The 24,836-nt window shown below is 33.0% G+C and overlaps 3 protein-coding genes across 14 annotated transcripts in view; 2 read left to right on the top strand and 1 right to left on the bottom strand.

Annotated features, from left to right (window-relative positions):
- LOC132707965 (transcriptional regulator ATRX-like) overlaps positions 1-3,675 on the top strand; it is a 29,879-nt gene extending 26,204 nt beyond the window's left edge. For all 8 annotated transcript variants that reach the window (XM_060680050.1, XM_060680041.1, XM_060680036.1 and 5 more), the window contains 2 exons: positions 977-1,235; positions 3,571-3,675. In XM_060680050.1, the coding sequence (XP_060536033.1) occupies positions 977-1,235; positions 3,571-3,590 (279 nt within the window). In that variant the 3' untranslated portion in view covers positions 3,591-3,675. The remainder of the gene's footprint in view (positions 1-976; positions 1,236-3,570) is intronic.
- A 3,043-nt stretch (positions 3,676-6,718) lies between these two features.
- LOC132696245 (peptidyl-prolyl cis-trans isomerase B) lies at positions 6,719-8,165 on the bottom strand. Its single transcript, XM_060660976.1, has 4 exons — positions 7,961-8,165; positions 7,255-7,462; positions 6,977-7,202; positions 6,719-6,886 (listed from the first exon to the last, which is right to left on the bottom strand). The coding sequence occupies exons 1-4, from the start codon at positions 8,135-8,137 to the stop codon at positions 6,793-6,795; spliced, it is 705 nt and encodes a 234-aa protein (XP_060516959.1). The 5' UTR covers positions 8,138-8,165; the 3' UTR covers positions 6,719-6,792.
- Positions 8,166-10,480: 2,315 nt separating this feature from the next.
- On the top strand, positions 10,481-23,767 carry LOC132704173 (probable peptidoglycan muropeptide transporter SLC46). 5 transcript variants are annotated; one of them, XM_060674034.1, is made up of 9 exons: positions 10,481-11,056; positions 11,879-11,981; positions 15,370-15,627; positions 19,410-19,584; positions 19,640-19,820; positions 19,883-20,123; positions 20,546-20,683; positions 20,738-20,978; positions 22,954-23,767. In XM_060674034.1, exons 2-9 carry the CDS (start codon positions 11,918-11,920, stop codon positions 23,072-23,074), a joined length of 1,419 nt encoding a protein of 472 aa, XP_060530017.1. In that variant the 5' UTR covers positions 10,481-11,056; positions 11,879-11,917; the 3' UTR covers positions 23,075-23,767. The 5 variants fall into 5 exon arrangements, with proteins under 5 accessions (XP_060530017.1, XP_060530027.1, XP_060530037.1 ...); XM_060674044.1 differs by lacking the exon at positions 10,481-11,056 and adding an exon at positions 11,089-11,365; XM_060674054.1 differs by lacking the exon at positions 10,481-11,056 and adding an exon at positions 15,161-15,308 and having other exon boundaries at positions 11,089-11,981.
- Positions 23,768-24,836: the final 1,069 nt, after the last annotated feature.

Here is a 24,836-nt window from a genome sequence, read left to right as displayed (position 1 = left end):
CTTAAAATTTATGCATGATGATAAATTTTACACACTATAGGTGATGTACATACACTGTAGACAGTGCGATAATCGCAGCTAGGCAAATGTAGCTTAATCTGCACGTTGCGCCATTTTCTTTATATTTTAACAATTATTGCAAAAAATGTCACAGCCAAACCGAAAGCTATCTAATTGTCAGGGACAATGTTAACTGTTGAACGCTTTATACTTAATGCCGCTTCTGACCATTTTTTAATATTAATTTCAACAGTGGCTGTATTATTAGAATAGGTAAGTATTTTTCTGAAAAAAAAATTATCTGGAACAGCCGAGTACAATTGTTTTTGTACAATATCGTTCTGCTCCTCCTATCCTTTCAAAGCATACAAGCTTGTCAGTTATTCACTGAAATCGCCACTCTTATCCGGCCAGTAATGCAGATCAGCATGAAAAAAATCATTATTTTACATTAGACATTTTAAATTTGTTAATTTTTCCAATATGTCTTCCACAATAACTTTTAAATTCCGGCTTTTGGAAAAGCTATCATTTCTCCCTCGTCTTCCTACATCCTGTTTTCATGACTTTTCATTAATTTTCTTATTTATTCTGTACCCGATATGCTTTCTTTTAGTTTAGCTTCATTTAGCCTCATTTAGCATCAGCCCCCAGTTTATATATTTAGGGGTAACATTTTCTCGGAATGAAGTAGACTTTCTCGAATTACGAATTATGGAGCCAGATTTTCAATTTTTTCTTGGTTACCAGTTTTTAGATACGTCTCAACGATTCTAATAAAAAGAAGTTTTGTATCATTTTTTAATTTTAAAATATATATAAATAAGTTGATACGGCTTTACAAAAAGGTTAGCAATGATAGAAGCAAAAAAATTATTGAAGTCATAATTTTTTTATAAATTTTTCGCAGTTCCTTTTTATTTCTAGTGATTTGAAATTTACAAAATGTAACTCTTATTATATTTGTTTGTTACAGTCGCAAACATGGATACCAGCTTTAGTAAGTCCCTCAACTACAATCGAAAGTGCAACCACCATTCCGCACGGCAACAAAGAAAATACAAAAAAATCAAAACTTCAATTGCTAAAATCTGCTGTTTCTATAGATCTTTCAAATGATGATGATGACAATGGCAGTACATCAAGTAGTAGTTCATTGTCAAAAGATATGGTCGATGATTTGAAGAAAAAGGGCATCAGTATTAATATGGTAAAAAAGAATGACAATTCCAACGGTAAGGGTTTACTTTTTTTTTTTCGGTTTTTAGTTGAAACCAGAGAGTTACTCGAGAACAGTAATAACGTGACAATTAATAGATTTACATTTACATCTAAAATAAACAATAAAAGCACTGTGCTTAACAATTGCGTATCGCGCATTTTAAAATCGTGTGTTTTTAAATATCCACTAAAAATGCAAAACAGAATTCGTAACTTTCACCTCTCCCTATGAAATAGAGAAAAAGATTTAACATCTGAGGTGTACATTTGACACATATATTTTTGTTAGTATATTATATAGTTAACACATCTATCGTTTTTTATCGAATTTAGAAATATTTTACGGACATACCTATAGATCACAAATGTTAGTACCCGATTAATTAATTAATGCATAAAACAGAAACACAAATAAAAATACTGTTTCAACCTCTGAAATGGAGTGCCTTTTTAACCGATTACTCTGAGGAAAATCTATAAAGTCTGAGTTATCTAAGATGGGGAGCAGATAATATTTTGAAAATTTTTTTTTTGCGTGCTTTTGTTTAATTTTATTTTTATTAACGAAACAGCCATTTACAGAATACTAAAAATAAGCAACAAAAATACAAAAACAAAAAATTGTTACAATTTACAGTATCACACTAACACAGTTTCAATATTTTTTTATTTTTGAACTAATTGCACTATCTGAAAAGCCTATGAGAAATGAAAATAAACAAACCTTAATTTGTGCTAACTAATTAACTAAGCAAAACATTTAACTACTATTACTACTAATGTCATACCATTTAAATTCACTCATAGAATTTAAGTCTCGAATTTTCAATCATTCGACAAACGACATTTGAAATATCTCAAGCACTCTGTTGCATCATACTATTTACAAAACTTCTGGATTCCTCCTGCGTCGGTTGTTGTTGAGTCGAACTTGCTAACGTTTAGCCAATCATCCTGTTGGCTTCTTCAGAGCTTAACTGAAACTCTGAAGAATCCAACAGGATGTTTTGCGAAACTTTAGCAAGTTCAACTCAACAACAACCAACGCAGTAGGAATCCAGAAGTTTTGTAAATAGTATTACAGTAGCCTGCGGAACTTTCTTTGAAAAATCAACTCTGTTCCATCATTGATAAAAATATTAAATAAAAGTGGATCTAAATGTGAACCTTAAAGGACCAATATCTTTAGAAATAAAATTGCCTTTTTTTACGTGTTGCTAATGGTGCGGTGTCGTTCCTAGTATGAGACCTTTTGTGATTTTTGAGGACGAAGTTGGAAAAGTTCTCTCCCAGGTAATTTCTTATTTTGTTTACAAACCCGTACAGTTCGGAAATAATGCTGAAGTAAGTACCAAAAAAACATTGGTTTGAAAGGAATGATCCTCCAACGAAAATGTTGGATGTGGTTGAAAAAAATTAAACTGGCTGATTTTCTATCCGATTTAGATAAAATTATGTTTTTGTTAGCAGTCTATAAATTGGACAGAAGGTTTTACCAGTCCTACGCCGGAAAAAATAATTTTATGGGATCTAATTTTTTATTACCAACAAACTAATTTTATTTTTTTTTTCCATTTTGTGAATGAAGTAGGGAATCTTATTTTACTGACGGCCTATGAACAGTATAAATACATATAACGGCTTTAAAAAATTAATTTCGAAGTTTGACATATTAGCGACAATTTTTTTTGGATTGAGGAAAATCTGCAATGTATAAAAAAATATATATTTAAGACCTGACTCCGCTTTCTATTGAAGAACATTTTAGTAAATTTTATTAAATTCCAGTATGTAATATTAATTTCTATTTTAGTACGCTTCAGCGTGTTAACCCAATTCTTAAAAACCCGAGAAAGGTCTATAACTTGTAACTTGTATATATATATAGTATATTATGCAGAAACAAGTAAAGAAGTTTATCACTATGTTGGCATACTGTACATTTTCTGCATTTTTGTAAAACATCGCGAACACTGAGTGAAGCGTGACGCCACCGTCAAAATACTATAGTTAAAATCTACCGAAAACTTCCGGTCGCTCTCAAACCCTATAATAACGAAGCTGACGTCTAAAAGTGGCTCTTTCCGCACTCTTGATCAGTGTATAATAAAATATTGAAAAATACTAATTATTAAAACTTTTTTTAACGGAATTACATCGCGGCACTTAATAATAATAATATTTTTTTTGTATTTGGAATAACAATCTTATTGCAAATATATTTCCAAAAAAGATATTTCAGAAAACTTTACACAAAACATGAGGTTTATAAATCTTTTTTGACTTGGTGTAAATTTACAGTTAAGTGTAAACAGCATAACATTATTTCATTTTTTGGTTTTATTTCAGATGTCATCACCCTAGACTGAAAAATCAATTGTGATATTACAGCTATGTTGTTAAGCGTAGCAGTTTACCTAATCTGTATTTTGTATAAATAAACTATTTGTTTTCTCCTGAACTCTTATTGGTCACCTGTTTTTTTAAGTCAATTGTAATAATAGATCTTTTTTATCCCAATAAACTTGCTATCTTTTACATGGCGTCAAGGATGCTTTACTTTTGAAAATAAGTGTATATGCTTATTTTATGACCCTTGGTGAAAATCTCACTGTGTCATTAAGGTCTATGTTTAAAATAAATTCTAATTTTCAAAGCTAATCACATGAAGCCAAAGGAGAATCTTATTGTCAGCCAATATTTACGAAAAACAATGAAGCAACTTAAAACGCGTGATTAAAACATTTTGAAACCTCTTTAGACTGAAGATATCTTGACTCGACGTCCTGGATGAATGACTAGATCCATGTGATGGGCGATGCGACCGAACCGCATTTATTAAAGTATCGCTGTCCTGCGTGGTGGTGCCGCAACGCAAAAGCTTTTGCACGACTTGTGGAAACAAATAAGTTAAGATTTTCGCACGCATCGCACATAATTTGCCTCAGTAGTAGTTGAGTCCTGGAAGCCAACAGTTTTTTTTTACCATGGAATTGTTAATAGAAGCATTAGAAAATCTAATTTATTGTGCGATATAACATATAAAAAGTACCATAATCGACTGTTAGACGCTTATTTCGTAGTACTATTATTTCTCTTTCTTGCTCTAAGGTATCCACGCGGATCAGTTTTAGCATTTCTAAATTGCCTTATGTCGTATTCCGATGTTCCCTCAAAGTCTATAATGATGTTATGCAATAGTGTAATTGCTTTCACAATGTGAACAGCATTTTCTACTTTGGTTTCTATAGCTTTTGCTAAAACCCTAAACTTGGTAACTATGCTTCCAAATGAACATTTCACGACAATTCTGACTCTGGATAGTCAGTAATTGAATATGTCAGGTTCGGTTCTCTCCTGCAGGAAAGACGAAAAGCTTCATCACCCAGAAAAACAAAGGGTGCTGTAATTATTGATTCTGGGAATGCTGTTTCTTCAGGTAATAAAATTGTTCCTGAGTATTCCATGTCTTCCATTCCATCATTCTCTTTTCCGTATGAGCCAACATTGACCATGACAAATTTGTAAGTAGCATCCGTGACAGCAAGTACAATGGAGTAAAAATTCTTGGAACAGTAATAAGTAGAACCAGAATTGGCAGGTCTTTTTATCATCATGTGCTTGCCGTCTATACAACCTAGGTAATGAGGGAACTGCCACCGTTCCCAAAATGTTTTCGCAAATTTGTTTGAATGTGGTAATTGTAGGTTTTCCAAATTGCTTTACATACTTTTACAACAATAGAAGCCTTCTTTGAAATTCTAAAAGAATATGCAATTTGCCTAAACTGAATTCCTGTTGCCAAGAATCTAAAAAAAAATGTGATTTTATTTTCAGAAGAAACAGTTAAAGGGACGTGGAGAAATTTACGTGACACCTTTCGAAAAGAATTAAAAAGAAAGCAGTTACTGTGAAACAGGTTCTTGGCCTCACTTCGAAGCTATGCAATTCTTAAAGCGGTTAGTGGCTCCTAGGAAAATGGAAGGGAATCTAGAAGCGCCTCAGACAACAAATATTACTGAACATGACATGCAAATGAAAAACAGCAACAAAGAAGAAAAGATTGGTAATGAATATGAAATTCTAATACAGCTATTAACTAATAGTAACATTCAAACTAAGAATTTACAAAAAGAAATAGAAGACCTTGCAAAATCATTACTCCATGAAAATGGTTCAACAAAACCCATTGGCTTGGCGCGAACGAAACGCAAAAGTGCTCCAAAGTCCAATATTGAAAGAGAAATGTTGCAACTGGAGGTAAAGAAACTCGAGATTTTAACAAAAGGGAATGATGACGAGGAAGATACCAGTTTTTTTAAATCACTCTTATCACATGTTAAAACACTTCCTTCACTGAATAATTTAAATTTTCTAATTCAAGTGCAAAATTTTCTGGTACAGAAATTAACCAAGCTTCAAGCTGCTCTAACTAATTTTTTCAATATTCGAGCAGTGAACGACACACCTTTCTGCTCTCCTTATTCATCGGCCTACAATAGTGGTCAAGAAACTGGCACTGGCAGTTATGTTAGAGTTGAGTGAATACCTGTTGTTCACAATGATATTAACCATAATTTCCTTTTTTCGGATGGCCATAAGTTATTTTATATTTGTTGTAACAAGAATAAAATTACTTTAATGGCAAATGCTTCTTTTACGTACCTTAAAGTTAACATAAGCCTTTCTTTCTTCTACTGAAATAGGACGCTGAAAATTAGTTGCCTGATATCTTATTTCTGGGCTTATAGCGTTCACTATATAGTCAAAAGTTGACGCTAGCTATAACAAATGGAAAAAATCTCCAAATATTGTTTGTTCTAAATAAATATACATCTGGACGACCAAGCCATTTTTACACAATTGAATCAGCTCAGATCTTTTATTCGCGCCTGGAAATACGAACAGTAGGACGAAGTAGGACACCCTGCACTTGTCCGTCCCGCCCACATCGTTCGCCACGCATGACAGTAACTTGATGCTTTGATCAATTAGTTTTACCTTTAATAGCATTATAAATAATAGGGTCAGGAACAACGACTGTGGCCGTGCAACATGATTTATATGGTGCAAACTAAACTTACTTCAGCCTATGACAACAAAAATTATTAAAATCATTTATAGAATTTACCTCCATAGATTGTTACCATCAGCTCTTATATTATAAATCATACCTTGGGATACTAATGGAATTGTCAAGACTAGTATTTTTATTTAGGTTTCCTCGTAAGGAGGCTTAATGGAAAAGATTGCTTATTTTCATGGTAGCTAAGGAAAGTCTAAAATAAGTAAGAGAAAACTAAACTAAATAAACTTTTATTTTTTAGGGAATGCAAAAATGAAATAATATAGGATGTGCTTTATACTAAGTAAAATCTTGCCACATTGATGTATAGTCATTTTCTCAATTACTATACGTCATTACCTACTGTCAGCAACCCGATGTATATCGTGCCCCAATGTTAACCGCACTTAATAGCAAAAAGAAAAAAATGCAAAGTATATAAAAAAAAGTATATTATACTGGACTGGTTAACCTGTATGAAAAATTATCACAAAATAATAATTTAATTATTCAGTAGCATCTTCCTTTGCTACACTAAATGGCTCTGAAACTACTTGAGTTCCACAATCGGCGATGACCACATCTTTTAGAGGCTTATCCCTGTAAAGTAAAAATAACAGGAAGTTGGCACTGGACTTGTTTTGAAAAAAAGGACTCTGCTCACTTAATAATAATGAGATAATGACTCACCTATTGTCAGTAGGGGTACTCTCAATTTTTCTCACAATATCCATTCCCTTAATTATTTTTCCAAAAACAACATGTCTTCCATCCAACCAACTTGTTTTTTTTGTTGTAATAAAGAACTGAGATCCATTTGTGTCTTTACCGGCGTTTGCCATAGATAACCATCCAGCACCATAATGCTTCAACTTGAAGTTTTCATCAGGGAAGCGGTCTCCATAAATGGAGCGACCTAGATATTGAGACTGCAGTTATCTATGTAGTCCATAAGAGACAAGCTTTACCTCCAGTTCCATCTCCTTTTGTGAAGTCACCTCCTTGGATCATAAAATCTTTAATTATACGATGAAATTTGCTGCCCTTGTAGCCATCACCTACAGGTAATGTTGCCAATTGCTTGAAATTTTCAACAGTTTTTGGCACAGTTTTTCCGAAAAGCCCTATTTCAATCCGGCCAATGGCTTCCCCTCCAATTTGAATATCAAACCATACCTACAATTATGAAATAAAAATCATCTAGGTGGGAAGAGCAGAAGCAGAAAGTGGATCAAAAAAATATTTGGGTTATTCATTATTTTATAAAGAACTCATAACATTCAATTTATACATAATTTCGAAATTAAATAATTGTTAACAGAAAAAGTAGTCCTAGGATTTTTGCATTTTGAGAATTTTAAAATTAATTATCCGAGAAAAATTGCGAGTCAAATTTACAAATTGAATGCGTAAAAATGCCTAAAAGCATTCAAAAACACTCCAAACAAGAGTTGTTCAGTTGCCAAAAAAACACATGCTACGTCAACAATTGAATCTTGACAAAGAGTCTAAATATCATCATTGAAAACTGAAAATCGATTTACGAAAAAACAGCAAAACAATTGGATATTCAATTAACATACAACACGAAAGAGGCAAGCAGCTTGAAAATGTTTTGAGTGTGTCCTTAGTTACATTTTCTCCATGCGAATTAAAAGGACAAAGTGTGCTTACTGTATCGGTGACTTTTGGTCCTTTCTTGCCATCTTCACCAGATGCTCGGGTTACGACAAAAAGTACTAGCACTCCAACAAAAATTAAACACAAAATTTTCGGCATATTTGCTTCCCTTTGCCAAAATCTCCGAATTTTGCCACAGAGTGAAATTACAATACTACTGCTCTCAGTCATAGATTATAGCGAAGATACCAATCGACATCACAGAATAGAAACAAAATTGATTTCATTCTGCTATCCCTAGGGAATGTAAAAAAATATGTCGCATTGAGAAATAAATAAAATTAACGTAACTTTTTGGCTGGATAGAAAGTTGCTTGAAAAATGCAATTTGATTAGAATTTGCTGTGGTATATTTCAAAATTTTTAAATTCGCGGGACTGGTAGATGCACTGAACAAAGATTTGAAAATTCATCTGTTTAAAAGTGCCACGATGCTTATAAACACCAATCAGCGAAGGCCACGAGAAGGTAGAACACGATGATTAGTCTGGCTGTTGGGTCTTGAATCGGTGGACTTACAAGGTGCTTTAAAAAGCGCCCAACAACTCAAAACATCGTTTTTCCAAAAAAATGAGTCCCCACAAAATCTTCGGTATTGAGTATTGGAAATTAAAGAGGTCAATATTGTTAATGAGCTTAGTTCTCGACAACTTAACAAAAGATTTAGGTTTAAGGTAATTGCTTTTTGATTAAAATGTTAGTTTAAAATAAAAACGGTAGTTTTTTTTTTTGGCGCGAAATTTTGTTAAATCTATTAAATAGATTATTTGAATGTAGGACATTAATAAATTAAAAACATTTGTTCGTTTTTATAGGCGGCTACGTTCTATCGACCAAAAATATTTTTAGCGGATGTCGCGTGTTTACCGCTTCCCTACTACTTATATTATATTATATTAGTATATTATTTCCCTACACCTATCGCTAGCGGCTTTTAAGAATAATAATAAATCAATCCAATGGGAACCTATTTTCAAGAAAATATTTTGGAATAAAAACTTTAAAGACGCTTTAACTATATTCGAAATAATTCGAAAAGTATCCAAGATCCAGTTTTTTATTTCAAATTCAAACATCAGAAGAGATGGGTATATAAATTTCCATTAAATAATAGAAATTGAAAGTGATAAAATATACAGATTACATCACATTCCGTCCGAGAGTGTACACCAACCAATAAACTTTAGCGTTTTAAAAACCTAATACACAGGATATATTATTCGGTCGAGTGCTTTGGCGATCTGCGTACTTAAGTATATATACGTAATAGACGTGCCCACTGTACCTACATATAATACTAAATTTGCATTTTTGTTTTGCAACCGGTTATAATATTTTTAAGATGGACGTCAATTTGTGTATGATAAATACTATCGTATAGCTATTAGGCTTGCCGTCTTTCAGATTTTTATTTTTTCGTACTTAATCACGGATAGAAAAATGTGATGACAATATATTCTGTGATATCATCCGTTCGTTTGTTGAACTCCGATTAGAATCCTGCAGACGTTTCGCCAAGAAGCCCACTTACAATTAAAAATCAGACAAACTTTGAGAGGTTTTAAAAAATTTGATTTCCAAGTAAACCCTATAATAATTTTAATTAATGTGGATCTTAGTTAACCAGAACGCTAATTAATGAAAACGATTATAAATTCAGTGTTATCAATAAAATGCGATAAACATAAACCATCACTACTCTTCTATTTAAATCAGATAGTTGATATTTAATATTTCAATCGTCTGGTCTTTATTAAAACTTTAATATAACTAATCGCACGGTTTACTAGGTCAGTATAACTGACCAAAACAAAGGTGTATGGTTTACGACGAATTATGGGCTAATAAGCAATGCTACATTACATTTTATTATCGTACCTGTTCCAAGATACGTAGTACTCACAATCCATTCTAACAAAATGAATACATAAACATACAGGGTGTTTTCTAATTGAATGTCAATAATTAAGTGGGCGACTTTTAGGTCCATTTTATAAAGAAAACGTCATATGAACATGTCCTAAACGTCTTAATTTTTGAAATACAGGGCGGTAAACTTTTGAAAAATTAAATATATTTTCTTAATATGTGTAACACCACATTAGATATTTTAATGAAATTTGGCACACAGAGGTATTATTTCACCTGTCTATATTTTGGCAGGCATTGATGGTACGTCATTCCTAAAGGAATTTAATTTCGTGTTTCTTTTTAATGCCATGTACGATTTTCGCTTAAAAAAACCTCTTTTCTGCGTGGTCATAGGAATATTAACAATTAGAAAACGCCCTGTATAAATCCGTGAATGTGCAAAATATCTAGGTATTCTGCAAACTGACCAATTTAACAGGCATTATGCACTACTATTTTAGGCAATCTGCAAATTGACTACGCTGTTTTAGGCAATCTGCGATTTCTGATGCCTTCGTCAATCTAAGGAATAAAGGTTTTTATTTTTCACATTGACTAGAAAATCGGATAATAAATAAAAATACATTTATTTTTTGACAGAAAGGTAAACATAAAACCGAACCTAAAATTGTGCATGTTAAATGTTTGATTGTAACATATTAATGCCAAGTTGTATTTCCATCTGCCTCCTATCATTCTATCAACTCAACTCAAACTCAGCCAAATACTTTTTTGAAGAAATAAGCAAGTATTTTTCTTAGTTGGTTAGTTTCTGTTGTTCTTTTGTCGAGTCAATAAAATGATAGCAGGTAGGTGAAGGTACAACTTGGTAACAATGGATTGGCGTCAAACATTTAACACTTTCTAGTATCTGTTTTTATGCGCGACTGGCACTCTCAGAATATTAATGATCATTTCCCTTTCGTTAAATGATAAAAGCACAAAGTATATTGCTGTATAATATACTTTACTAATACCATTCTTCTGATAAACTTCGACAGGATTAGGTATAAATACCTTTCATTGACTAATGCATCAGATATTTTGCAGATAGCCTAAAATAGTGTAGTTAATTTGCAGATTGCCCAAAATAGTGGTAAATTTGCATAATGCCCGGTAAATCGTGAGTTTGCAGAATAGTTATGCATTTCGCACATTGACGGTTTTTGTACATTGCCGGTAACTTATACAAAGATTTGCTAACTTCGTTATTAATCTCTAAAATCCTGGATGCGTCCATTTCGTTGCCCTTTTCTTAATTAGGTATATTAATATGGCGCTATGTAATAAATACGAAATTTACTTTACCATAAATTATCATTTGTTACGCATTAATATTAGTGTAGATCTGGCAACATTGCGCTTATATAACCCTAATGTTTGCCGCCTACCGACTGCGTAGACATATTGCTACTTTATGCCTGCAGGTCGCGAACAACATCGCTTCCAAATACAAAATATAATTGCTTTGAAGGTAGAATCTTCGCAGTAAGTTTCTGCTCTTTTGCAGAATCATCGGACCATTTTTGCAGCCAAATTTAATTATTGCTCTCACTCGGCCTTGGCGGCAGCAACAAAGGAAGTATCTGGGCACAAACTTTTGAGCGGAAAATGCGCACGATACAATAATGATTTATCTCGTTTAGGTAGTGGCGTGAAAATAGATAACGTAAAAAATTAAAATCATCAGCGAGAGTGTCTGGTTTGTTAGTGCGCGGTTTTTGAATTTGTTTGAAGCGTTAGTAACCGGGTCGCGCGCTGGAATCCTTATGAGCGCCGTCATAATCGTAACACGCGTTGAAATTGAATTTGACCTTAAAAAAATACTATTGTAACAGTATTCAGTTTCACTCCTTGTATAATTCTTATCTCTCAACTGCTTAATATTTGTTTATTGCTATTTTTTCGTTCAATTAATTGTATTGTGCACTTCAGAACGCAAATATTAGCGTTTGGTTCAATGGCGATTCATTGTCTTTAAATTAAATATTACCGGCACAGTTTTAGTTTATCGACGCATCGAATTAAAACGAGATCGGGATGACTTTTCAAATGACGGTCGAAATTCCTCTCTTTTTGACTGTCTTAGGATTGTTGCTGACTGGTGAGTAATTAATTAATATTTTAGTTGTAAATATTCTTTTTCACCTTCACCTCTTTCAATACCAACAAAATTATGAAAAGCATAATTCGGACGTAACATCAGTACAAAAAGGCGAATGCGCCGGAAATATGTCTTTCTGCGAATCACTGCGCCAAAAAATTCAGCTGATTTGTAGTCTTTCAAGGATCAATAGTAATTTTGTAGTCGATTTTGTTGCCACTGAAAAGTATAGTCCGTCTGTCTCAAAATATATAGTCTTGGTATTTGACCGAGCTTCCCTAAGAGTAATTACGACCGTCATACCTATTGTCACTGGGTAAACTCAACTACTGATAATTTATTCATAGGTAAGGGACCAGACAGGGGCGGGTCAGGTAGATGTCGACCGCGTATCGATTAATATCAACGGCAGTGTTGAATAACCTGTGTTACCGTGCGTTTCGAAAAAGCTTCTTACTTCTAATTCACTAATATTTCCGTTATGGCGCGTCGAAATCACTTCTCATTAGATACAAAACAAATTGTGAAAAATTTTGCATTTGCATTCAAAGTAACACAGCGCACGTTGAAATAATCTTAATGACGAATTATTTAAATAATTATTGCTAATTTGTTTATATTTAGTGTCATCGTATTTTCTATTAGTACTAATATGATTTTATTATACCTTGATAAACATAATATAATACCGAATCTTTACATTTTTAAAATACCTTAAAAGGCTTCCCTGATGCTCTGTCCTACAATCACTGGTCTGGTGTGTTATTGCCGTCGGCAGGTTATTTCGAGAATTGCCGCCAAAAGTCAAGACGATATACTTTGCGACGGACTATAGCAGATCAATGGTAAGCGCAGTTTTATCAGACTATTTAAAAATTTGGAAAAAATCTGCATATGAGGGCTACGTTCTCAGTGGAACTTTTGATGGAAGTCAAATATCGAATACGAATTAATTTTTCGTATAGAAACCATATTGAGTATTCACAGTTTTTAATGTTCTCTGTTGAGTAAAAAAGCCTATAAAAGTCGCTTCCTTCTTGAAAAAGAAATCTTCTTAGAACCACATGGAACCTGAGTGAAATCATTAGTTAGGTTGTTGTACACACCAAATGGGTAATTACTATTTTTTTTAGTGGTACCGAGTTTAGTAAAATGGAAATAACTGTCAAAATGCGGAAATTAAAAAAAAAACTTTAAAATATCAAATTGTCAGTAAGCGGGCAACTTGTTTATTTGGAAGAGTTTTTTAAAAAAACGCAGTCTTTGGTCCGCAATGGTATTCAAAATATGATTTATGATATTACGATAAGTCGATGATATAGACATACATAGGACATAGGTATAGACATTTACATTTATTACTGTTGCAAGTTGGATCATAAAACCAGAATGTTCCCGATTTTATGTGGCATAGAATCTTGGGTCGAAAATATCGGTGTATTGTTCACATTTGTCTATCCCAACCTGATTGGAATACCAAATTTTCTGTTAATGTATGCATCTAAAATAATAAAAAAAGAAAGTATTGGACTATTGGACTAACCACATATCCACGCGTCATAATAAAAATATGATTTTATGTATATATATATATATATATATATATATATATATATATATATATATATATATATATATATATATATATATATATATATATATATATATATATAATAATCACTTTATTAAGTGTTGTTGAAATGCATTGTCAGTTGGTGGCAGTTCCATCGCAGTCGTTGATGTCATGAAAGAAGTTTTTTTCAATTCCTGAATGAGTACCATACCAACAATAATGTAAGAATGTACATTTGGATGTATATCCATTCTCTCTCTCTCTCTCTCTCTCTCTCTCTCTCTCTCTCTCTCTCTCTCTCTGTATTTTGTTGCAATCTAGGACACAATTCAGCCTTTGCAGATTTTCGCATCGAACCATCTTCATGAAACAGTGCTGAAGATTATTCTACAAAACATGAATTGCGATCCTAAAACCATTTTTTAGAAAGGCTTGCGGGCTTCTTAGTTTCTCCAAAATCTTTCAACAGACCTTTCGAGGATGGTAGTTGTTTTTTCAGCAGTTGTTTGTAAATAATTAGATAGGCTTTTTTTGTGGCTGCTTTTTCCTTACATATATTGTTTGCGAACAGCATATAAATCGAACGGATTGCACCAATTGGATTCAACTGCATTGAAAACTTTAATTACCTCTTTATTTTTACAAGCTGAGTTTATTCCTTGAGGTTTATGTTTGGGATTTTTTTTACATATCATCTGTGAATAGTAAATTGTTCCTGAAATGTATAATCAATTATCAACTCATCAAGAAAAAATTTCGAAAATAAACAAAATTGAAAATCATGGCCTCAATTATTATCGCTTATGTATCATCTTCAAGTCAAAAAAAAATCATTCCGATATGTTGAATAGTTTCGGAGTTATTGGAGCGTGAATGATAATAGTATATTATGTAACAAGTGCGGTAATAGTATATTACGCAACAAGTGCGGTAAATGGTATTTGACTCACGAGTTTGACACTAGCGGAACGAGTGTGTAATAAACGAGTGACTTAGAAAGTTTACCGAAATTGTTGCATACTATACTTTTTCTACGACTGTTACTTTTCGGGTATATTTTCGCAAAACAACACGAATACATTCACTGACATGACCGTTAGAATTGACAAACGTCAAAATTCAAGGCGTGTCAAATATCTCCGAAAACATCCGATTGCTCCCAAACCGGTGCGGTAATTTTCCGGAATTGTCCGAGCTGGCTCGGATCCGTGGGAAACTAAACTGACACTTTCCGCACGCTAGATCGGTGTGTAATTAGGCATATTACATACGGGAATAGAAAAACGGCATCTGACTCACACGAGCAGAGCGCAGGGAGCGAGTGTTTAATAAACGCGTGACTTAAAAAGTTTACCGAACGTGTTGCATACTATACTTTTTCTACGACCGTTAGTTATACGGTTCGACGGTCACCAAGAAGCGCTGTTAAGCTTGCCCAAAAATGTATTGAGTATGGAGATGTATTCGAACATTTAATGTAATGTTTAGGGTTAGCAGTCGTTTAAAAAATTAACAATTCCTCCAATTTGCTTTATTTTATTTTTTTCAAGACAAAATTGAAACAGGTTCAAATTTTGTTAATTTTTGGTTTTGGAAAAAATTGTAGAAGCCGAGGAAGTACTAATGGATTAATGGAAAACTACACAGGGTGTGCGATTTTCAATTATTGTCTTTCCGTTAAAATGACGCTGAACAGGATATAAATGATACAACCTCTCTAATTTAACCTACCTCCCAGCTCCAATAATAAAGAAGTTAGCAATAGCGCCGAGATGAATTTATTCACGTTATTCACGCTGTGTGCATTTTTTTTAGCAAATGTGACAACAAATCTGATGATATACCGAACTTGCTACGCCTTATTAGGATTCAATAAAACTGAGTGTGCCAAATTGGGAATGGACAACGATTCAACTACAGCAGAACTCGAAAAAAAGGTGGAACCAACTGCCGACATAATCGCGATGTACAAGGGGATTCTGGAATCCATCACCGGATGTATACTGTGTATATTTGTGGCACCCTGGAGTGACAGGTTCGGGAGAAAACCTGTGCTTGTAGCGGGCTCTATAGGTTTGAAATATTGATTAAATAATAAAAATAGTGGTACTGACAAAATAAAAAGATTTTTTGTTTCGGTTATATTTTTTGAAAGTGTTAATTTTTATTTCTGAATTTGTCATGTTACTCACGATGCCGCCTCCTTTACTCAAATCTGTTTTTGATCCATGAAGCTTTTTATCGTCTTTTTCATGAAGAACTGTAGTTCTTGAGATGTCACCTAACTTTATCACTTTTGTTATACCTTGCTTTTTATTTTTTTCGAGTCGTTGACATTTTTATATTTAGTTCTGAGAGTAACTTAGCTGTTTGGACGAATTATTTTGAACAACATATAACAACGCCGACGTTTCCGCAACTTCAAAAACCGTATAATCAAATTATAGCTAAGACAAAACAATTAATCTGTACTAAATAGAGATAAAAATATAAATTCTACTCTACATAGTATTTAGTTATTGTTCTCATTGTTATTTGAATGTGGCCATAAACTAGTGTCCAAACATACGAGTGATTCTAAATTCTAAAAATAAATCGTCCAAACGCGCTAATTTCTTGTTTTTTTATCAATTGTTTATGGGTATAATAATATATACGATAATTATATTAATAATCATGATTAGTCCCCTTAACTAATAGAAGAGGATTGCCGCTATAATGCTCTCGCCAAGTTGTCAAATTTCCCTTTGGTTAGTTTCAGAATACCGACATTTTTTCTGGCCCTTTTAAAAGATCTAATTTTGCACAAAATTCTCTACTTTGTAGAATAGGAAAAACTGAATGTGATATATAAGGCCAGAGACATTTTCTCAACACCGCAAAATACTTGTATCTACTGTTATACAAAACCTTCCTGGTGATCTTTAGACACAGACATTCGTTTTAGGAATAAGCAGTGTATGAATGCTTTTCAAAATCTTTTTATGTACACCGTTACACAGTATCTACACTTTTTTTGCGATAACAATCTCATTTTCCCCCGAAAACTGTCGAATTTACGAGATGCTAAGCTCCTATCGGTTGAAAGTGAGATTTTAAATAACCCGAGGATGTGCATATTGAATATCCCTCATCAACATTTTATGATGTTTGTTGCGAAAATTCAAAATAAAATATTTTTAGCATGGGTAAAGCCCCTATAACTATTAGATATATGGAGGTCTTGAAACCATGGGAGGAAACTGTTAACGAGGGACATTCAAAGTACGCATGTGTAAGTCATATCCAAGTCTGCTTTCATTCAACAACACTGTAAAGTTTCGCTGCGAATGAAAAAAGTTTGTCATTAAAAAAGAGGTCCCAAAGTTCAAGTGTTTGAAATTTAGGTACATGTGTGGAAGTTCTTCACTTTCTTTCCGAAAATATGATGGCCGTCACATTTAAGGCGTCTATTAAGGGTTTTATATCTAATAGCTATGAATCAAAAATTTAACTCGTCAATTTTTCGTTAGTTGAAAAAATTTTGCGTTCGCTTGCCGTATTTGTTTTTTATGAAATTTTGTGAAAAAAAGCGAAATTTCTTAACCTTAATTTCTTAATTAGATATTCTACCGCCACGCAAAAACACAATTAAAGGTTGTTTTAAATTACGTGTTATTTACAGAAATGTAAATGTAAGAGTGAAGTGCTATAAAAAATTCTGGGAAAAACGTTCAATTTCTGGGTTCGATAATCTTTTGTACAAATCACTATTAAGTGTCTCTATTATGACATTTACTTTAGTCTTTTTTCAACTTATCTCGACATAGCATTTGGAGACTATTTTTTTAAACTGTGTGTGTGTAAGTTGATTAGATATTTTTACGTGACTCATAGTTGTAACTCAAAACTACATGTATTTTACCCACGTTGACAACGCTCCACCTCATTATTCACTGCAAATTATTCTCTTATCTCTCAACCTAAACATTTCGGTTTTTTTGTGGATTATATGCCGCTATACTGTTATCGACATTACATCATTCGTTTGAACTTCTTTGTTTCACAGTTTTAAAAATTACTTTGTCTGATATGTCCGAGCTCTGTTGTTCGAGATTTATTACAACAATATTATTTAAAGCTTAGCCAACCTTGACACTAGACAACCCAACAAACGCATTATAATGTTCTCAATTTTTATAACGTTATATTTATGCTACTTTTGACGTCACTTAACCGAATTAGGCATATTTAAAATGGGATGATGATCACGATAGTTTCGCAGATTAAATATAAATATAAAAATAATAAATATCAAAAATTCTTCACAAGGCATTTAGTCCGCGATCATTACCGCGGAAAACAAAATCTTTATAATCTTTGTATTAAAAATTGGTTTTTGAAAATTGGCGATTCATACCGTAAATTCCGACGACCAATAAAATATATTTATTAAAGTTTAATCCGCATATAGCAGAACGAAAACGGAACGAAAAGAAACGAAAGGGAAATTCAGAAACTGAAGATAGTACACGTAATTATATGACTATAAATTCAAATCCGCTTTATACAAATGTTGATAGGATACAAGATACAGGTTGTGAAAGTTTTTCTACGAAGATTAAAAAGCAGCTAAATTTTTTAATAATTTTGGTAGTAGCGACATGAAAATTGATTTCCACGCATTTTTAGGACCAGAAACTCAAATATTTAACTTATTTTATGTAGCTCATAGAGGGCGCTGGCTTTAGACAATTACACGAACGAAATATGTCGTATTTTTTATATTTGAAAATCGATAGTCATAAAGAACAGAATTAATTTTTCAAAGAAACTTCCACAGGCTACTGTAATGCTTTTTACAAAACTTCTGGATTCCTCCTGCGTCGGTTTTTGCTTGCTCAGTCAAGCTCTGAAAAAGCCAACAGGATGATTGGCGAAACGTCAGCTATTTCGACTAAGCAAAAACCGACGCAGGAGGAATCCAGAAGTATTGTAAAAAACAAGACCACAATTTCTCAAAAAATATATGAATTTATTAGAATATTGCAAGTTGTAGATCTGGAAATAAGTTCGTCGAGATAACATTTTTTGTTTGACTTAATCACCATATAACTACATGCAGTACATGTCATAACCAGCTATTTCAACTGGAATTCAATTTCCAAATTTAAATAATTAATAGATTTAATTATCAAGTTTTTATTTTTTGATATTTCTATTATTTGGAAGTAATGAAATCTGTATCACAAACTAACGCGATTATTAGTGAATGCCAATGAAAAAGAAATGAAATGAACTTGTGGGGGATATATTGTTGGTATAATAAATGAACTTAACACCTCTTACGATTCTAAAAATTGGCAATCAACTTGATTTTATCAGCACGCGACCCACAAACAAACTGATTTATTTTTATTAATCATTCTATCATTCCATCATTCATTCAATCCCTGGAAAGCTCTCTTTGCGAGAACCTAACACCAGCCAAGAAAAGGTAATAATGTATAATGTATGCACAATAACGTAATGTGTAATGTGTGAAAGAGAATTGAAAATTAAAGAGAGTTTTTGAAGCTTACGCACTCTGTATGAGTAAAATTAAATGTTTATTTAAAAAAAGGGTACATGAAAATGAAACAGGGAAACTAATTCGATTAATTTGTTTCATACAAGTTGGAAATTAAAACATATACGCAGTGCTAAGATATATTTTTTTAAATTGAACATCGGATCTGCATCATAATTACGGAAATTATGTTGTCAGGTTCACGTCGAAGCGACAACACTGGACGCTTACAGTATGTCAGCATCGATAGAGTATCGTCGCTCACCAGACATGACAGAAAATAAATTAGGTACTTTCTTTCTTTCAGGAGGTACATGTATGATGTTGATTATGGTCGGATTTTCCTTTTTGGAAAATTTATCACCCTGGTACATGTTGTTGTGTATTATTCCTTCAGTGCTAACGGGAGGCGGAACTGCATTTACTACAGTGCTAACTGCTTATTTAACAGACAGAACTGACGAACAACATAGGGGGTTTAGGTATGACTGAATATGAACTGCGAGAGAACATTCCCTCATTTTGATGCGTTTTCAGGATGGGAATATTTGAAGGCGTAATGGCTACGGCCGTACTTATTGGTACTGCTTCCAGTGCCTACATTTTAAAAGCTACGAGCTACGTGTTTATGTATTTGCTGGGTACCCTGTGTTCACTAATTTCTCTCGTCTATATAATATTTTTTGTGCCGGAATCGTTGGAATTTCGAGAAACCGAGGTAAATGAACAAGCAGTTCTAATGTAATTAGGACTTATACATGCATAAGAATTAATTTGCAGAACAAAGTGAAAGGATTTTTCGAAATATCCAGCATAAAAGCCATGTTCAACACGGCATTCAAGCAACGAGAAGACTACAAACGGGCAATTATCTTAATGCTTATAGTTGTGTTGAGTCTATTTTACGTCATCATTGGGGGTGACGGTAGTGTTTACTTCCTGTTCCTAAGGGAAAAATTCCAATGGAGTTTGGAAAAATATAACTGGTTTAGTAGTGCAACAAATATTCTGTGGATAGTAGGTTAGTATTGCCAGTAATAATTACGAATAATAATCTTTAAATGCTCGCTCATTGAGTGCGTTCCAGATAGTTCCAGTTCCAGATAATTTTTACTCCTCTATGTTGCGCCAAATGTATGCGACAATAACGTGTTCATTTGTTGTACCAAGCTTAAAAAAAGTACTGAGAATAGTTTATTGGCTTAACGTCTTATGGCTCTGTTCATGATTTGATCTGACTTGAAACTTGGAGAAAAGCAAAAAACATTTTTTAATTTATTTTTACGGGTTCACTTCAAATTTTTGAAAACAATATACAATTAAATTCTCGTTGTAAACTTATGAGCATAGCCATTTTAATCTGAATTGAACTAAACGACTGAGGCAAACAATTCGGTAAAACTGTAACGTTAGTGTAATACAATACAATTATGTTCCTTTTAGGTACTGTTTTAATAGTTTACATATTTCACCATCTGCTAAAAGTAGAGGAAGCTTTTTTGATTTTTGCTGGTTTTTTGGGAAATTTATTTGGAGCTTTTATCACAGGCTTCGCAACAAAAGACTGGCACATTTATTTAGGTAAGAGAATGGGATCTTTTTAATTGATTTTTTTAAAGAAATTACTGTTTCTAGCCGCACTAGTCAGACTTCCTGGGGCAGGTTTAACTCCGATGGCGAAATCTTTGATGTCGAAACTTGTTCACGACAACGAAGTGGCCAAAATATTTTCGGTATTTAATATAGGCTCAAGTCTATTCAGTATGGCGGGTGCCCCTATCTACACCAATTTATATAACGCGACAATTAATAGCAATCCGGCCATTTTCAATTTCTTTACCGCTGGAATACATATATTAAATACCATTATTTTGGGGTAAGAGTTTACATATATTTATTTCTCCAACGGTTTGTTTTTGTGGATTTTTGTTTATATGTATAGTTAATCCTTCGAAAAACACTTGAATTATAAATAGCCTTTCTTACCTGCAAGTCCTGCGCCAAATATGGCTTGACTTCCCTCCTAAACGAGATACGACATTCACATTGAACGTTGCGTCTCGTCGTTCTATTCGGACACTCTGACTACTTAAACCTAAACTTCATTAGTGTTTATTAAGTCTCCAGCGAGTCGGTGATTTTCTCTAGAACGTGAATGTCCCTTGATCCAACTTTGTAGGCTGACAAGTAGATGAGATCACGGTGACATTCTAACGCTAGTTGCAATGTCACGCAGTAACTATAGTCGGTACGATTTGCTATGGCATAGTTCGTCATAAATCCAAGAGAGAAGGTGCCTGAGTATTTTACCTGCTTTCACTCGTATACGAAGAATGGTAAAACCTACGCATTTGCTTGCAAGTGTTCTATCTTTGTCTATTACGCTCCGGTGTCGTACACTCGACAGAGATAGAACCAATTATCGGATAATTAGAGTAGTTTTCGCTATAAAACTGAAAAACTGCTGCCGAAACTCGAAAGGTCGTCTCTAATCATTATGGATAATACACGATATCATTCTAGACTTAGTGAAAGTGTTCATAGATGAGAAAACAAGAAAACATCAATCAGCTGCGCAGCAAGAGTTGCTAAAAATTGTCAAAAAAAAAAAAAAACTTGCCAAATGCTACAGACGAAATAATTGCGGAAATGGGTCATCAAATTTTAAGATTGCCTTCTTACCATTGTATATTTAATGCCTAGTACAAAATATTTTTTAATTAAAATATTGTAAGTGAGGCAAGGCACGGTGATACTGTTGTAGTATCTCTTTGACAGGCAGCTCTCCAGACAGTTACCAAAGAAAATTGGATCAGTTATATAACACATACAGAAAATATAATAAAAGAATACTGGGAAAAAGAGAATACAGTTGATATAACGGTACCAACACTTGTTATTAATGTAGACGGGGATCTGATGAAGATATTTCATCGAAAATACAAACTAAATATGATTTACTTGTATATTTACTCTTGCCAAATTATATATTATACTGTATGATATATACTTTTTAATTTTCCGATATTTTTGATTCTGTTTTAATTTTTATTGCATGGACAGAATTTTCTGCCAGAAGTTTATTTAAACAAATTATCATATTTTTTTCATATACGTTCACCTACTTAAATATTCGCATATCATTGAGGAACACCCTGATACTGGTTAAATTAATAAATGCCAAATACAACTCATTCTGTCTCGCTTACTCCCAAGTAATATAATCGTGATCGTTAGTGACGGCTGACTTGCATTGATCAGATATATATTTAGGGCAGAACCACATCTTTTGAAGTATAAGTAGTTATTCTATCTGGGATTTTATTGCCGACTATGCCACCACAAATCGTATCGACTATAATTGTGGTTTGAGGTCAGAACTGCCAGTATGGATGCCTACAGTTTTTTCACTGACTTTGTGCTTGGCAATTTTCTGTTCGGTTATAGTGATGCGAGTCAGCTCCGTCTGCATCACACTGACCATTTTACCTATAGTCTCCACAATATTAAATTTGAAGATTTGGAGTACAGTCCGAATCAACATCTTTCGTTAATTATCGTCGGACGTGGTGCGTCGTCGTCGTTAAATCGAGAGCCGTGAGACATTGCCCAACCTCTAGAGCCTTGGTTGGTGTAATTTCAATGACTCTTATAATAATCGGACATTCTATTCTTTAGATTTGTCCCAATTTGGGACCGTAGTTTTCTGTTTTGTTTCTGGCTCCAGGAAACGACACCTTCTTTATTATTTTCCGACCAAACATAATTTTGAAATTTTAAATCTTGTAATTAAAAATATTAATTTGGGGTGCGATAAAATATTACTAACATGAAGACTTTTCCAATTTCAGAGTAATCCTGTATATCAAAAGGCCAATGCAGAGCTATGTACCGCTAACAAATGAAAGTCAGACCGAAGATCCCGTAGAACAGCCAGCAAGAAACGAAGTTCATTCAATCCAGCGCCAGTAAACACTGTAGTTCTATTACGTTAGAGACATATATTTACGGAATAATGGTTACCAAAGACACTTGCCTGGCAAGCTGTTCTTCTATAATATTGAAGTTTATTTTATTTTTATACGATTTTTCGGGTGATATTTTAAGTGATAGTAGACGTTAGGACCTGGTGCTGTTTGTTTAATATTTCTTCACATCTTTTAACAAACTCCATAAAAGCAATTGTGATTAAAATTTTATTACGTAGGTATCTAATTGACAAATGTGTGATAAACTCACATATCGTAATGACGTAATAATTGTAACAATTATCGACTTTATTTATAATAATCAAAGTATACATGTGCCAATTCTAGTCTAAGGCTATTCGAACTTAATAATCAGAAGTTAATAAAATATATTTTTTATTATGTGAATACAATACAACTTTATTAGTAAAAATTGTAAATTAAATGGCCACTGAAATGGTTTGCTCATCTATCGGAAATAATATACATCGAATGAGGAAATGCGAATATTTTTTTCTTTCCTCCGTTTCTTGTGAAAATATTGCTGAATTACCGGTAGTTGATAATATTTGTGTCGAAGAACACAATTTATTCGTATTTAGTTTCGTTTTTCTCAGTATTAACGTCTTAACTTGAATAACTAATTTTTCAGATAAAAAGGTCTGTATTTTGTTATGCATAGAAAAATAAATTTGACATTTTGACTTAGTTTTTGTTTTTATGATAAGTCCCTTTTCGTCCTATATATTTAAAGTTAACAAACAATTTTAATAATGAACCCAAATGTATTACGGAATTATTACAATTGCAGTAAAATTCAGTTTAAATAAAGTCTAAATAAACATTGCCTATCGAAGACCCTTATAAAATGAAAATTATCACATTTATATTAATTTATACAATACTGTAACTATACACTGCGCCGCTCAGAAGTTTGTATTATCAAAAAAAATCTATCTGCAACCTGGTAACTTCCAGAATTGTGGAAATATCTAAATATGAAATGCGCCATTAAGATTCTGATAAATAGTTATACACTAATTGTAATTAATTTATACAAGTTATATAGAATATCTATTAATACAAATAGCACAATATCCCGCCTCTTTCTGAAGCAAATTGATGCATGGAACCTTTTAGTTATAGCCAAATAGTATAAATATGCAACAAGTTTGATAAACGACCTTTCAGTCAATAATAAAAGAGAAAGGAGGAAATGTAAAGTCGGTTCACAGATATAAGAAAGTGACTAACTGATACGAATTAAAGAAAGAACCGGGCCAGCTGTAAGAATGAAATATGGCCGAACAGGTCAGTACTTTGCTTATAATTTAATTATTTGGGGTTTTGTTAGGAAAGATACTAAACGATATTTATTTATTTATGCATATATTTATGTTTAAATCTAAAATAAAATTACAAATTATTTGTATTACCTACTTAAATTACATAAAAAAAATTATTAACATAATATATCAGTATCACTATAGCTCTCATCGCCTGTTTTAATTATTATTTGTTCTATATTATTTGCAATATGGATATACGATTGTTCTGCGTTTTCTATACATTTAACACAATTTGTCCAACTTTGTGGAAGGATGTTAAAAACTTCGGTTTCTATAAGTTTGAGGACATTGGAGTTAACCACGGGGAAAAACATTGTAACGACGAATGGCAGATTTCAGTTGGTGCCAAACATGTTCAATGGGATTAAATATACAGTGGTAACGTGGAAGCCTTAAAACTCTATGCTCTATATTTTT

Source organism: Cylas formicarius, unplaced genomic scaffold (assembly GCF_029955315.1).
Source record: "Cylas formicarius isolate icCylForm1 unplaced genomic scaffold, icCylForm1.1 PGA_scaffold_10__41_contigs__length_53128322, whole genome shotgun sequence".
Classification (NCBI taxonomy): domain Eukaryota; kingdom Metazoa; phylum Arthropoda; class Insecta; order Coleoptera; family Brentidae; genus Cylas; species Cylas formicarius.
This window is presented reverse-complemented; position numbering and strand designations above follow the sequence as displayed.

Coding starts and splice junctions, on each gene's coding strand:
- LOC132696245 (XM_060660976.1), bottom strand. CDS start 8,137: ATGACTGAGAGCAGTAGTATTGTAATTTCACTCTGTGGCAAAATTCGG. Junction 7,463..7,960: donor GACCAAAAGTCACCGATACA/GTAAGCACACTT, acceptor TCATAATTGTAG/GTATGGTTTGATATTCAAAT. Junction 7,203..7,254: donor AAAAGGAGATGGAACTGGAG/GTAAAGCTTGTC, acceptor CTCAATATCTAG/GTCGCTCCATTTATGGAGAC.
- LOC132704173 (XM_060674034.1), top strand. CDS start 11,918: ATGACTTTTCAAATGACGGTCGAAATTCCTCTCTTTTTGACTGTCTTA. Junction 19,821..19,882: donor TGGAATTTCGAGAAACCGAG/GTAAATGAACAA, acceptor ATTAATTTGCAG/AACAAAGTGAAAGGATTTTT. Junction 20,979..22,953: donor TTAAATACCATTATTTTGGG/GTAAGAGTTTAC, acceptor TTCCAATTTCAG/AGTAATCCTGTATATCAAAA.